The sequence below is a fragment of the Narcine bancroftii genome, chromosome 2 (assembly GCF_036971445.1).
Source record: "Narcine bancroftii isolate sNarBan1 chromosome 2, sNarBan1.hap1, whole genome shotgun sequence".
NCBI classification, from domain to species: Eukaryota; Metazoa; Chordata; class Chondrichthyes; order Torpediniformes; family Narcinidae; genus Narcine; species Narcine bancroftii.
In genome coordinates, this window is record NC_091470.1 from 289,561,912 (window position 1) to 289,577,396 (window position 15,485).

The 15,485-nt window shown below is 43.5% G+C and overlaps 1 protein-coding gene across 9 annotated transcripts in view; it reads right to left on the reverse strand.

Annotated features, from left to right (window-relative positions):
- Positions 1 to 15,485, reverse strand: part of sulf1 (sulfatase 1) — a 420,487-nt gene that overhangs the window by 142,803 nt on the left and 262,199 nt on the right. For 8 of the 9 annotated variants that reach the window (XM_069921287.1, XM_069921289.1, XM_069921288.1 and 5 more), the window contains one exon: positions 3,220 to 3,371. In XM_069921287.1, coding sequence (XP_069777388.1) covers positions 3,220 to 3,371 — 152 coding nt within the window. Of the gene's footprint in view, positions 1 to 3,219; positions 3,372 to 10,031; positions 10,280 to 15,485 lie in introns of those variants that run through there. The other variant, XM_069921291.1, reaches the window with a different exon arrangement.

Sequence of the window (15,485 nt, forward strand, 5' to 3'; positions counted from 1 at the left end):
CAGCGCCTTCGACAGGGAGCTTCTGGTCCTGTACCTGGCCATCAGACACTTCCGGTACTTCCTGGAGGGCAGGCCATTCACCATTTTCACCCAACACAAACCATTCACTCAGGCCCTCACCATGTCAAAGGATCCCTGGTCGGCGCACCAGCAGCGGCATCTGTCCTACTAACCAACATTCACCACCAACATCAAACACCGAGCGGGTAAGGACATTGTCGTTGTAGACACACTCTCAAGGCCCACCATCCACAGCCTATCCCCCGGCCTGGACTACCCCCAGCTACCACAGGTGCAGAAGGAGGACACAGAGACACAAGCTTTCCACACCGCCATCACAGGCCTCCAACTCAAATTGCCAGACAGCCCTGACACACTGCTCTGTGACGTCTCCACCAGCTCGCCACACCCGGTAATCCAACCATAATGGAGACTGCAGGCCTTCAGCATGGTCCACAACTTGGCTCACCCCTCGGTCAAGACCTCAGTTCACATGGTGGCAGAATGTTTCGTGTGACACGGCCTCAAGAAACAGGGAACTCAGATGGCCTCCAAAGTCCAGCACCATGTAAAGGCCCTGGTACAGCAGTTTGACTCCCCGGCCAAGAGATTCAAACACATACACGTTGACATCATGGGCCCCCTAGCGGTGTCCAGGGATGCCCGCTACTTGTTGACTGTGGTCAACCACATGGCATGGTGGCCATAAGCCATCCTGCTGAGAGACACTTCCGCCAAGTCCTGCACCAGGGACCTACTTGCCCACTGGATCGCCAGGTTCGGAGTTCCGGCACACATGATGAGCTATAGGGGTGCCCAGTTCACATCTGCCCTCTGGTCACAGCCGGCAAACTTCTTGGGGATCAAGCTCCATCATACCACTGCATACCATCCCCAAGCCAATGATCTAGTGGAGCACTTCCACTGGCACCTCAAGACAGCTCTCATGGCTCACCTCACCGGCCCCAACTGGACAGATGAATTGCCGTGGGTCCTGCTTGGCATCAGAAGGCTCTGAAAGAAGACCTACAGGTATCGTCCACGGAGTTGGTCTATGGTGCACAGTTGTCGCTACCTGGGAAGTTCTTCGGCCCAAGCATTGGTTCCGTGACCGAGAATCAGACCTTGCTGGCAGACTTGTGGGGTACGCTCGCCTCACTAGCACCTCCACCACCAACCCACCTCGGCAGCCGCCCGTCTTCCCCAAAGAACTGGCCATGACTGGCTTTGTTTTCGTCTGGCGAGGCCCACACCCTGCACCCCTGCAACACCCCTGCAAAATCCTGAAACACTCAGGCAAGACATTCACTTTGGTCAATGGGGGCAGGGAGGAGATATTCACAGTCGACAGACTCAAGGCGGCACACCTGGACCTTAGCAAGTCGGTTCTGACGGCCCGACCGAAACGACAAGGTCGGATGCCCAAGCGGCGACACACGTAAACTGGTTCGGGGGGGGTGGGGGGGTTGTGTGGCGGCGCACATCACTCATGGTGAACCTGCCCTGCTTGTATCAGCGCATCGGTGGGGCAGCCATGAGAAGATGGCGCCATCAGGGGACCTCTGTGCCTTGTGGCATAGGCCAAAGCGTGCACCTCGGGTGAGCGTGATGACATCACTGCCAATGCAGGGGTGGAGCTCACGCCACCCTTAAGATGTGCGCATGAAGTTTGACTAAACAATTCGTTTGAAACCCCCATCGTGTTAGTGGTGTGTTTCATTCTGTGTAGCAGCCACTACAGTTGATTTGTTCAGAAAATACCTGGCACACTGGAGCTTCAGCCAAATTATCTATGCTTCATAACAGCAGCATAATGCAGGAATTGACCACTTCACCCCTTGCTGGGTAGAATCACAACATGAGTAGGAGCTTGGGTCCATCTTATTTTGTTCCTATGGATGCAAGCATGTATATTGTACTCTCACCAACTTTCTTCCACTGTCTGTGCCTTGAAGTTAGCATCTGAATCCTTTGCAAAAGAGGGTGGTTTCACCCTCTAGATAGCAGATACCTCTCATAATATTCCCCTCAAGATATTTGTGATCCATGATTCAAAGCTTTCCAGCCTATTCATGAGAGTTTTAGATGAAGTGAACAGCCTGCACCTTTTTCCTGGGATGACTGTAGCAAATACCAGATGACATTGGTTTAAGGGAAATGGATGAAAGTTTAGGGGAAATGTCAGAAGTAGTAGTTTTTCTTTAAAACCACAGAGAGCTATGGGTGCCTGGAACACATTGCTGGAGATGGTGGTGAAGGATGGTAGGGACATTCAAAAGGCACATTAATTTTAAAAAATAGAGGGTTATGATGTGTGGAAAGAAAAATTTAGATTGTGAGGAGTGGGTTTACATAGATTGGCATAACATTGTGGGTTGAAGGGCCTATACTAATTGTAATGTCCTTTTTTTACACTACTATGGTATTTGGCTCTCAGCTGATACTTCCTTGAAATGATTATGTATTTTTAAAAAGATCAGTATTCACATTAACAGTTACACACAGGAAGAGACCATTCAGCATATTCATTCTGCACATTCCTTGAAGTCACAGAACCTTCTCCACAAGAACACAGAGTTCTAACTTAAAATCAGTATGCTCCAAAATATAGTGTTTCCTTTGGACAAGCTGCCACTAGAAACAAGGCAGATGCTGTCAACTCTTCGTGAATCCATAGTACAATTTCCTGCAATGCTTTGGACGCTACCTTTAAGGATTATTCTCTCCTTTTACTGTACTAAAGAAAATGCCTAAAGGGATTTTGAGGCCACTTTTTATTGAAAATTCTTCATAGGAAAAATAAGCCATTATTCAAAATCTGCACGTTACAATTGATAGCACTTCTCTTTGAGAACACTGAGCACTGAATCATGACAGCAATATCAACACTTTTTGTAAGCACTCCATAACCAAAATAGCTTATTGGCAATCACCAATTGAGCTCATATTAATGGAATCCAATCTCAGTCAGGCAGATGGGGAACAATAAAATTAAAACAATACATTTCCAATGCTGTTCCAAAGGTGATTTCTATTTGAATACAGATGGGTTTGAGCTTTTCTGAAGTGATCTTGGCCAATAGTTATTGTTCTCAGAAAATAACACAGCAAAAATATCATGCATTCATTGATCTGACACTGCAATGTATGTTATGTAATATCCAAATTAATACTAAATTAAGAACAGAAGTCACTGTTACAATCAAATTAATTAAATACCTTGGAATAATCAAATCCATGCTTTTCCTTAAAGCCATTTCGACTGAGGGTATAATTATAAAAACGAGAATTCTTTATAAGTCCAACCCACTCTCGCCATCCAGGTGGGATGTAGCTGCCATTATATTCATTGAGGTATTTCCCAAAGAAAGCTGAGGCAAAAAAAAAGTGGAAATCAGTCAAAATGTAACACTTACATTGAAACAGAATTAAACACCTGAAATATAATGAGGGTTTTCACTTTTCTGAAGATGTTGGCACATCCTACCCTAATGTCGGAGCCGTCAGTGCAGGTTGACGCTATTTATCTTTGCTTATAAAACAAAAAAAAGGCACGTTAGCCCATTGAATCTCTAATGGTTCACAGATCAAGCCCATCATTTCCATTCCCCCACTTATGTCCCTGTGATCTATGCTCTCTCAGATGCCTATCAACTCCCCTCAATTCTCCTATCACCAACTACCCTGAGGGCAACTACAAAAGCCAATTAATCTAATAACCAGCATGGCTATAAGCCGAATAACCAGAACGTCTATGAGATGTGGGGGCTGTGGAGTGATGGGGGTGGGGGAACCAAAGGACCCATGTTGTTAGAGAGAAGATAGGAAAATTTCCATTCAGACATCACCCAAAGTCAGGATTGAACATGGACTGCTGGAGCTGTGTGGCAATAACAGTAATTGCCTTGTCACTGTGCTGCCCCTTGCCGTGTCTTATGCCATTGTTTGACCATTCTTGAGATATTCATTAGCGTATCAGAATGCTGTGCTCAGTGGATGGGGGTAGGTGAGGGAAGGTGGGAACTATACTGAGGGATGAAATTTCATGCAATTGCTATTAAAATTAGGATGGTATTACAAGAGTATATATTTGTCATTATGTCCTGATCATCCAGTTTACTGTCCTTCCCATTTGCTTACATAGCTTTCGGGTAAGAAAAGATCAGATAAATAACCACACAAACCCATTAAATAAAGTGAACTTTGGCCCAAATTTTCTCACCTGAAAAATCTTTGCTTGAAGGTTGCAAAAAATTGTAAATGATTGAACAGAATGAAATATCTAAGTCACTGGGTTATTCAGTGCTCTATGTTTACATGTTTCTCACAAGACTGAGCAAAAATTGTGTGAATTGTTAAGACACATTTCTATAGAGATCAGGTCTAAACTTTACAAAGTAGCAACCACTAAAGCAAGAAATAAAGGAAGTTGGATTATGAAAGCAAATGAGCACTGTTTTGTGCTGTTCTGCATCATCGATCACTGTTGCATCGATTACAAATAAACTTGAATAAAATATAAAATCAGATTCTGAGAATACTACAGCACAATATAGGCCCTTGGCCCTTGTGCCAACCCATAGATCGTAAAAGTTTAAAAAATTATGTAAAACAGAAAAAGATTACTAAAGTGAATGTGTGCCCCTTTTAAGATGAAAATTGGGAATTAATATCAGGTATTGCTGAAATGGCTGAGGCTTTAAATAACTATTTTATGTCAGGCTTCATGGCGGAGAATACATCTAACATACCAAAGTGCGATGTTATGGATGTGATGGGAGGTGAGGATCTTGATACACATTATCACAAAATAGTGGGCCAAAAGGTAGATACATCCCCTGGACATGATGGAATGCATCCTAGGGTACTGAATGATTTCAGATTTATTGTCAGACCATGTACATGACATCACATACAACCCTGAGATTCTTTTTACTGCGGCTGAATTACCCCTAATTGGTAGTGCAAAAAATAAACTCTACATGGCAGAAGCATGTAAACAAATAAAAGAACTGTAAACAGATAATGAATGTAAACAAACTGACTGCAATACACAGAGAACAAAGAAAATCAATAAAGTGTCCTTAAATTAATTTGTCATTGAGGAGTCTGATGGTGGAGGGGTAGCAGCGTGTGGGTCTTTGATCATTGCTGCTGCCCTCTGACAGCACCATTCCTGTAGACATACAGGTAGTTCCCAACTTATGACCATAATTGGGACTTAAGGATTGGTTGTATCCTGAAATGGATGCGTTGGAATTTTACCCATATGCATGGAATACCCAAGTCTTAAAGCAAACTTTTTATTGGAGTTCGGTTGGCACATGCATAGTGGGTTTGCGTTTTAGAGTTCGGTTGGTGCATGCGCAAGAGTAAAACGCCCTTATGATATTGAATTTGCACCCTTAACTCTTGCACATGCACTAATCAAACTCCAATATGTGAAGCCACTGTGCATATGCCAATTAGAGACTTGCGCATGTGCACAGGAATCAAGATGGCTGCGTCCAGCCTATGGACCTTGGGACGTCAACACACATTTTGGTTCTTGCATGCCCTGCATAATTGTTATAGTTTGTCAAATACAACATAATATTTTTTTTTAAAAATTGGATGTATGTACGGACATTACAAATTTAAAACTGTGGAGCACAGGGATAAGTAAAGGAAAAAATGTCTTTGTCCCAAACATTCATGTTCCAAATTCTGTAAAGTGTCAAGATATCCACATTATATTTCACTGGCATCTAGCAGTATCTGCTGATTTTTTTAAACCTTTTAAAGGCTGAATTTATATGAGTTATTCACCTTGTATGTGAAAACCAACTGTGCATAAGCCCAAAGGACCCCAAAACCCAGCAGCAATAGATATTCACCAAGTAGTTTTTAAAACAAAAGTTGTTTTTAATCAACTTTAAACATGAAAAGGGAATCAAACTTTAACTTAACACTATATTTAACTAACCCAAATTAATTCTAAGCACACGTGTATGTAATGTGTGTGTAAATTTAAGAAAAGTTCTTTGGGTCACAGTTCAATCTCATTTCTCCTTCTTCCAAGTTCTCTGGATGCAGGCAATTCTTATAATGTGCACAGAATTTAACATGTATAAAGTTCACCAGGTAAATGTTTATTTCATAGAGAGATTTATTGTTCCAGGATTTCCACAACTGAGGTACCACTATTACCCATTACCCTTCGCTTCGAAAGCCGTGAAAGGGCGGTCCTCCGGGCAGATTGGGAACTGGTGGTAGGTTGATTGGAGGTTGGTGGTGGAAAACACACTGTATTGGGCGATCTGATTCACCACATCCGTGATTTGTGAAAAAGGGCAAGTGTCCAAGAGCATAAAGCGGTTGACCGTTTGGCTGTAGTCAACCACCATCCGCAGCTTCTCCCCATTCTTCATAACTACCACCTGCACCCTCCAGGGACTTGTGCTGGGCTCAATGATGTCCTTGTCCAGCAGTCTGCGCACCTCACTTTTAATAAATTTCCTGTCCCCGAAGCAGTACTGCAGCTTTTGGTGGCAATCGGTTTTCAGCCAGGGGTGAGGTTGGCGAAGAGTGCGGGAGGAGCGATCCGGAGAGTAGAAAGGCTATAAGTGGAGGATCAGGGCTGGGCTGTCACTGGCAGGAGGCCTCCGGGGTAGAGTGGTGGCAGAGAGAGAGCAGAGAGTGTGGACCCCCATAATGCAGGGAAACTGATTTAAAATGACACTGAAAATTCAACCCCAACAATACAGGAACACATAGTTGAGATAGGACCAGCAACTTAAACCCTGTAAATTTGATACCCTGAACTTGCAAGGTCACCACACAATACCCCTTGATGCCTGCTGAGTGGGCTCTTGTGGCCAGTGAAATCTTCTGATCCGTCGGGTGGACTGCAAGCACACATTGTTGGACCAGGTCTGGGTGAATGAAGCTCTCGAATCGGAATCAAAGAGACAGTTAGCATATTGGCTGTTCACCTCCATGGTTTCCATGGCCTTAGCTAGGGGATGCGGTTGGCTTTGGTTCAATGTCACTGATCCAGCAAACGATGCAGGGAGCAGAGCTGCTGCCTGTGTTGGTGACTGTGGAGGCTGGCGTGATGACATCACACGTCGCTGGGGGTGGGCCGTCTGGTGGAGCCTTGCGTCACTGGAGCAGGGGCGGAGTGTCATGGTGCCTTGGCCTGATGTGCGCTACGCTTTTGCAGTGATGTCATCAGATTGGGTGGGCCGTCGTGGTCTGCCGACACAGGAACCTGGTTGAAATCAGCGGTTAGCTGCGGAGGTGGTGACATCCGGTCAGAGTCAGCGGCAAGCTGCAGAGGTGGCTGCACTCGTGATGCAGGTGGTCCATTGGGGCCTGCTGGCACGAAAGTTCCATTGAGCAGAGGGGCCGAGTTGGGGAGCAGCGTCACAGCAGCAGGTGCCGGTGGCTGCGTGCTGGATAACACCATCACAGCAGCGAGGTTGGAGCCTTATGAGGGCAGCGCCTTCCGTGCGCAGTGTTTGCGCCGTGACGTCAAGTGTTACCATGTGATTGGTTCCTCGCTCTCATTGGATGAGAGTTCTGAGGATGAGTAATTTGAATTTGGGAAAGGTGGTTGGGCCTCACACGAGGCACTGTGCTTTGTGGCGCCCATTTTGGTCTGGCAGACTTTAGCAAAATGGCCGTTTTTTTCGGCACTTCTGACACCAGGCCCAGGGATCGGCTGTGTTTCTCCATCCTGCAGAAGTAGCACTTCGGGGCCGCGTCAGGTAGTGTGTCATCGGCAGCAAGGCCATCGACGGGGCGTGGGGAGGCTGGGTTAAAAAGCAGGCGATTTACTCACATCATAATGGTGGGCCCAGCCCTGTGTGTAGGCGTCCATGCTTAGGGCTGAAGCCTCCATCGTTTCAGTGATTTGTATGGTCTCCACTAGACTGTCTCCCTCATGCTCCAGTAGTCGTTGCCTCACTTTGTTGGATCGAATTCTAGCCACATAAGCATCCCGTATGAGGTTGTCAGTGATCCTGGTCGCAGTTTTGTCAGTGGTCGCACATGTTCTACCCAGTAACCTTAGTGCCTGGAGATAGGCTCTGTAAGACTCACCCGGCTGTTGTCTCCTGGTCACCAGCATGTGCCTGGGATACACTTTATTCACAGGCCGCACATTCATGGCAGCTGTGTAGGAGGTTGCGACCTGGATGTTTTCATAGACTCTCGTGGACACCATGGACATTAGAACTAGCAGTTTGTCAGAGTCTTCCTCCACGATGGGGTCTGAACACTGCAGATATGCCTTGAAACACCTCACCCAGTGCCTGAAATCACCCTGAGCAGTAGCTGACTGCCGGTCGATGCTGAGGCATAGTACATTGAGGTCAACCAGTCCAGACTGACCTGGGTCTGGTTAGAAGCAGCCCTTTATGACCTGCCAGTAGATGTGGCTACATCTCTCAGCCAATCACTATCGCTATATGCGAATATATACAGTGGTTATAGGATCCCATACTCTGAAGAAATTTGCCAGGGTTTCTGGAGTCATTCCAAATCTCCACAAAGTCCTGAGGAAGTCGAGGCATCAATGGGTTTTCTTCACAATGCCTATGATATGGCAGAAATTATAATAGAGGCAGGAGTGATAGAAGTTAACTTGTAAATTTCTATTTCCTGAAGGTGTTCAATAAGATGCTATACAAAAGTCTTATCGATGAGATCAGGGTGCCTATAGTTGGTGGTAGAGTATTAGTGTTAATAGATAATTGGTTAACCAATAGAAGGCAAAGAGTTGAGATAAATGAGTGTTGTCCTGGTGGCAATCAGTGGCGAATGGATTGCCACGGGGGTTGGTGCAGGGTCCACGACTATACACAATATACATTAATGATTTGGAAGAGGTGACTGAGTGCATATTTGCATATCTGCATATTTAAGTTTGCTGATGACATTAAATTGAGTAGATTAGCAAATTATGCAGAGAATGAAGAAAGTCTACAGAGAAATATATATAGGTTGAATGAGTGGACAAGGGTCTGGCAGATGGAGTGCAATGATAATAATGATGAACTTATTGCCATATACATTGTAAATATGCACTGAAATTTTTATTTGCTGTAGCTGAACAGATAGAAACTTGGAAAATGAAACAAATGACAAAAGCAAGCATTATATGTTGGTAATTGTGTGGTCCTCCACTTTGGAAGGAAAAATAGAAGTTAGATTATTATTTAAATGGTGAAAGATCACAACATGCTGTTGTGCAGAGGGACCTGGGATGCACGTGTATTAATTACGTAAGATTGGTTTGCAGGTGCAATATTAAATCAAGAAGGCAACTGTGACATTGTCCTTCATTGCTAGAGGGATTTAATGTAAGGACAGGGAGGCAGCACTTGGAGTATTGCATGCAGTTCTGGTCTCCTGACTTGAGAAAATATATCCTAGTTTGGAGGCAGTGCAGATTCACCAGATTAATTCCAGAAATGAGGGGGTTAGCCTTTGAAAGAGATTGAGCTGCCAGAGATAATACTTGCTCAAGTTCAAAAGAATAAGATGGGGTCTTATAGAAATGTAAGATTATGAAAGGAATAATTAAGGTAAAAGCAGGAAAGTTACTTCCACTGGTAGGTGAGAATAGAACTAGGAGAGAGACTCAAGATTCAGGGGAATAGATTAAGGATGGACATGAGGAGGAACTTCTTTTTCTCGAGTGTAATGAATCTGTGAAATTCTCTACCCAAGGAAGTGGTTGAGGCTACCTCATTAAATATATTGAATGGTCAATTAGATGGATTTTTTTGCATTGTAGGAGAATTAGGGATTATGGGGAAATGGCTGCAGGTGGAGCTGAGTTCAAGGCCAGATCAATCATGATCTGATTAAATGCTAGAGCAAGCTTAATAGGCCAGATGGCTTACTTTTTCCTCCTATTTCTTATGTTCAAAACCACAGGCATCAGTTTTGAAGAAAATCTTCCTCCAGAACTCTTAATTTTACTTCATTTCATGAGAACTAGTGCAAGCAAATTTTGTTCCACAAGGGCAGGGATAACTCACCAAAGATAGTTTGGTAAAATCGCTGACTTTTAATGTACATGGTCAGAAGAACAACATCATCCATACCAGGAGCACGCCAAAACCTGGGTAACTGGCTTGATCATACACATTCTAAATTGGACAGAAATGAATGCTAATTTACTCGCAGATGCAGAGTTTGTTGGCAAGGCCAACATTTATCATCCATCTTTAATTTTGCTTGGGAATTTGATAAATATGTGTAGTCCCTATGGTGAAGGAGCTCTCACAATCTCATTTGGTAGGAAGCTCCAGGTTTTGATTCAGCAACAATGAAGGAATGGCGATACATTGTGAGGTCAGGCTATTGTGTGACCTGAGAGGGGACCTTAGAAGCAGTGGCAGTCTCATGCACCTGCTGTCCTTACCTTCCAATATCAAAGGTTTAGATTATGCTGTTGAAGAAGCCTCGGTATATTGCAGCAGTGCATTTTGCAAAAGTAACCATAATGTACCAGTAGTGGATGAATAAATTTTTAATATGGACTATAGGACGACATCATGGTGAACCTCTGAAGTTTGTTCAAGGTTGTGAGCTGGGTCATTGCTCAAAGGTAACATTTCACTTCTGATATTAGAACAGTGGGCATTTAGACAGAAATGAGTTGAGTGTGATCGTTAGATTTGGCAACAGAGGCTGGTCATGGACAGAATTAACACGTACATAAGCAAAGATCTGGATCTGCTGCAATTCATCTATTGCCACAATTGCTTCACAGCAGATGCAATATTGCTGGCTCTCCATTCAGCTTTGGATCATCTCGAAAACAACAACTCATACATATGGCCGCTCTTCATCGACTGCAGCTCAGCCTTCCATACCATTATTCCCTCAGTGCTGGTCAAGCTACAAATTCTAGGCCTCTGTACCCACTCTGCAACTGGATCCTTGACTTTCACATTGGAAAACCACAGAGTATGAATTGAAAACAATATCTTCTCCTCACTGATTATCAACACCGGCGTACCCCAAGGTTGTGTGGTTAGCCCATTGCTCTACTCATTATACACCCATGACCAGGTGGCCAGGCACAATTCCAATGCTATCTACAAGTTTGGTGATGACATCACAATTGACAGCAGAATCACAGACGGCAATGAGGAAGCATACAAGAGGGAGATAGATCAGCTCGTTGAATGACAACAATCTTGCACTCAACATCAGCAAAACCAATGAGATGATTGTGGACTTCAGGAGGAAGCCAGGGGAACACAATTCAGTCCTCATTGAGGGCTCAGTAGTGGAGAAGGTCAAGAACTTCTAATTCCTGAGTGTCAACATCTCTAAGGATCTATCCTGGAGCCTCCACGTTGATGCAATCACCAAGAAGGCTCGCCAGTGGCTATACTTTGTAGGTGACTGAGGAGATTCAGTCATTGAAGACTCTCGTAAACCTCGACAGATGTAGCATGGAGAGCATTTTGGCTGGTTGGATCAGTGCCTAGTATAAGGTGCTATCTTTCAGGACAAGAATAAACTCCAGACGGTGGTTAATTCGGCCTGTGACATCACAGAGCACTCCATCGAGGACACCTACATGAGGCGGTGTCTTAAAAAAGCAGCCTCTTCTCCAGGACCCCCAAGCCATGCCCTTTTCACTTTGCTGCCACCGGGGAAAAGATACAGGAGCCTAAAGACGAGCACTCAATGGCACATGGACAGCTTCTTCCCGCTCCCATCAGATTCCTGAATAATCAATGAACCAAAGACACTGTCTTACTTTTCATGCACTATTTTTTAAATAATAATGTTGTAAGATGGATATTATATGAACATTTGCACTAAGATGCTGCCACAAAACACCGAATTTCATGACTTGTTCATGATAATAAATTCTGATTCTGAGATGGCTAAGAAGCTGGGCAGCAAACATTATTTCCTTTGACTTGTGGGAACAAACTGTGGTTGATACCTGGGATACAACTAAATTGAGAGACATGAGGTTTTGCTGGAAGGGAGGATTAAAAGGATGAAGTAGCACAATAGTTGAGGACAAGCTCTTATGTGATTAGGGTTTAGATGGCAAATGATTAAAAAAACCAAGGAGAGCAGAGGAAGTGTTTTCCATAATAATATAGAGCCTTAGTTTTTTTTTTGCTGAAAGCATGGATAATTAAACTGAGGTAGAGCTATAAGCAGATCTGTGATATTAATTGGAAATGGTAGTAACTTTCAACTAAACAGCTGTGGAAAGAACAACAATGCATCAAGGCTATAGCACAGATAAAGAGGCTATGAATGATAGGTGACATACAAGCCTAGCAAATAGATTCACAACACCCATTTTTCATGGTGAAATGCACTTATTGGGAAATAGCTGGGTTATTTGCATGCACAATGGACCTTAATGTGGCTGATGGCCCTTCAACTTCTATCAAGTACTTTATGACATACTGTATGTACTTGTGTAATAGTTTTGGGGACTAATTTTTTGGGTCAAATTTTGGGAGGGGGGGTTGACTTTAACACAGATACAACTTTTGACCACTGTAAGTTAATATGAGAGAGCTCAATGGCCATGGCTTGGTTGTAAGACCGCGTTCTGGCCATTGGGGGCTCTGGTGGGTAGGTGGCCGAGGCAAAGGTTCACTGTCAGGTCATTGGGAGCTCTAGTGGGCTGGAGGTAGAGGCAATGGTTCATGGTTGGAGTATTGAGAGCTTGGATGGGCGGGCAGATGGCCAAGGTGAGGGTTTGTGGTAAGGTCATTGGGAGCTCAGGTGGCCGGGCGGCCGAGGCAAAGATCTGCATTTGGGCCATTGGGAGCCCCGGTGGACAAGTGGCCGGGGTGAGGATCCGCAGTTGAGGTGTCAGGAGTTCCTGTGGGCAGGTGGCAGGTGCAAGGATTCACAGATGCGGCATCAGGAGCTACTGTGGGTGGGCAGCCAGTGTAAGGGTTCACATTCAGGGCATTAGGAGCTCTGGTGGGCAGGCAGACGATTCAAAGGTTCATTGTCAGGTCATCAAGAGCTCTGGTGGGCTGGCAGCAGAGGCAAGGGTTCACGGTTGGGGTATTGGGAGCTTGGATGGACAGGCAGTTGAGGCGGGGCTTCACGGTTGGGGTGTCAGGAGCTCAGATGGGCAGATGGTTGGGGCCAAAAATAGGTGGGTCAACTTTTACATGGGATATATGGAAAATACGTGATTTTTGGGCCAAACTTAAGTCGTAAACTGCGCATTTCCTTCATTGCTGAGATAAACTGGAGGTGTTGGATGCCTCCAGAACTTGAATACTCACAAAAAATACTGGGATCTTAAATGGCTTTGATAGACAAGGAGATACAAACAAAAAGGTCTGTCCAATAACAGGTGTTTTGCAAACAAAATTAATAACCATAGATAATGTAAACAGCATTATTGATTGCAGTCTTTTTGTACAAACATATCTAAGCTGCAAACTGACTCACACTTTGCATTGGAATAGAACTGCTTGTGGTAATGGATTTGATGAAATGATTGCATGGAGGAGTATCCAGACATGCTGAAGATTATTATACTTCTTATTCATTACTCTCCCTCCTCAAGCTTTGATGAGTTTTTTTTTCTGGCCCCTTTGAAGTCTGATTCTCTTTCCAGTGATCAGTGGTGAGGGTGCAGCTACAAGCTTTCCAAGGAGCTCCTAATGGGTCGTGTTTTAGTGCAGGATTCTATGTGCAAACTGTCTCACTGATACTTTTAACTGGAGGGAAAGCAATAAAATGCTATGTTGCAAAACCAAGTTCCCTTTGATCTAATGCAAATAATAAATATAGAATAATAGGTTTTTTGATCCATTACATTCCCACCAAGTCTCTGTAATGAAATCAAATCAGTACCATTCCTCGGCTATTTCTTAATTTCCCTCCAAATTATTCTCCTACCTGCCTTTCCAATTCCACCTTGCAATTCCTAATTTCTTCTGTTTCCACCATGCCTACCAGAAATCAGGACTAAATCCTAAATTATTTTTATATTCAAAATTTTATCCCACATATTCCCAAAATCCTTTACCCATCACTTTTTGCATTTGTGTCCTAAAATTAAATGGGAAATAGTTTTCCTTTACTTCAGCCATGTAAACTTGTCATGATCTTGTATCAAATCCTTGTATCACATTTGCTTTGGAACTGTGCCAACAGCCCTTGGTTTAACTGAAAGGCTGTAAATTACGGTGAAATATCAGCCATTATTCCAGCTCCTGTGATCCCTGCTGGGAAATGATTTAGCCATGTCTTTATTAGTAAAGCAGCCTACAAATAAGGCTTTCACTGAATGAGTAGGCTGAAGGCAAGGTTGCAGTGATGCCATCAAAGTAATTGCCATGTGTAATTCATTGTCTTCAAAAGAGGGCTGGAGGTACCAGAAAAAGAGAGAGTTCTTAGCATGGGAATAGAGCTCTGCAGGGGAAGGGGCAAATCAGGTATTTATTTCAGTACAGCCAGCCACCTGTTTGCTCGTGGAAAACCGATCTGATTAACCAAATAATCCCAAAACTGTAAAATAAAAGAGTGCTTAATTTGTTTCAAGTACAGAACCCAGATTTCTTTTCAGATATCTACCCAAATATACTGGAAGCCATATGGACACAGTGTCCAGCATATTGGAGATACAATGTTTTTAGGATTAAAAGAAAAATATCACTGAATCACCAGATCATTGCAGAGAAAGACTCTAATTCGTTTGCAGCATTTGTGATGTTGTCAGTAGTTTTAGTTGAGGTGAATATTTATCCACCTATTATGTATTGCTCTGTATAAAATGAAATCAGCAATGTATTAGATTGAATTGGACATCATGTTTTGCACATAGACATGGGCCAAATGGCCTGTTCCTTTGCTCCAATGTTCTATGCTCTATGCTTTCTTTCAGCTGGTTCCCATCATGTTTTGCAGAATTTTACTGACATTACTGTCAGGCAAATAATCCTTGACAATGCATCTTCTTTGTATGTTGTCAAGTTAATTTATTTGAACTGCTTTTCACAGAGGACCATCTGTGCTAGTGCACGCTAAATGAGCACTAACCAGTGTGCCGTATGCTAATTGCTTCTTTCACAATGCTGCCCGGTAAATGTTGCTTTGTTTAAATTCCAAAGCTCTATTAACTTTACTGCTAATACCACCAATATTAATTCTTCATGCCAACTATTAAGCTTAGCACCCAATACTGGCCAGTGCATCCTTCATAGGCAGGCCCGGAAGATTAGGATGCCTTTGCTTCCACTCCCGTTCCTATGAGTTCTGAGGTAAATAGTTTAGAAGGAAATTAACCCCTTCTATCATTTCTATCTAGTTTCTCAATAGGATCCTGAATGCTCCTTCTCGGTTTGAATAGCCAGGGATTTTCCAATCAAAATCAAAATTTATGATCATAATCAAATCACTAAATTTGTTGTTTTATGGTACCATCACAGTCCAAATATTCATATAAACCACCTTACAACAATAAAAATAGTGCA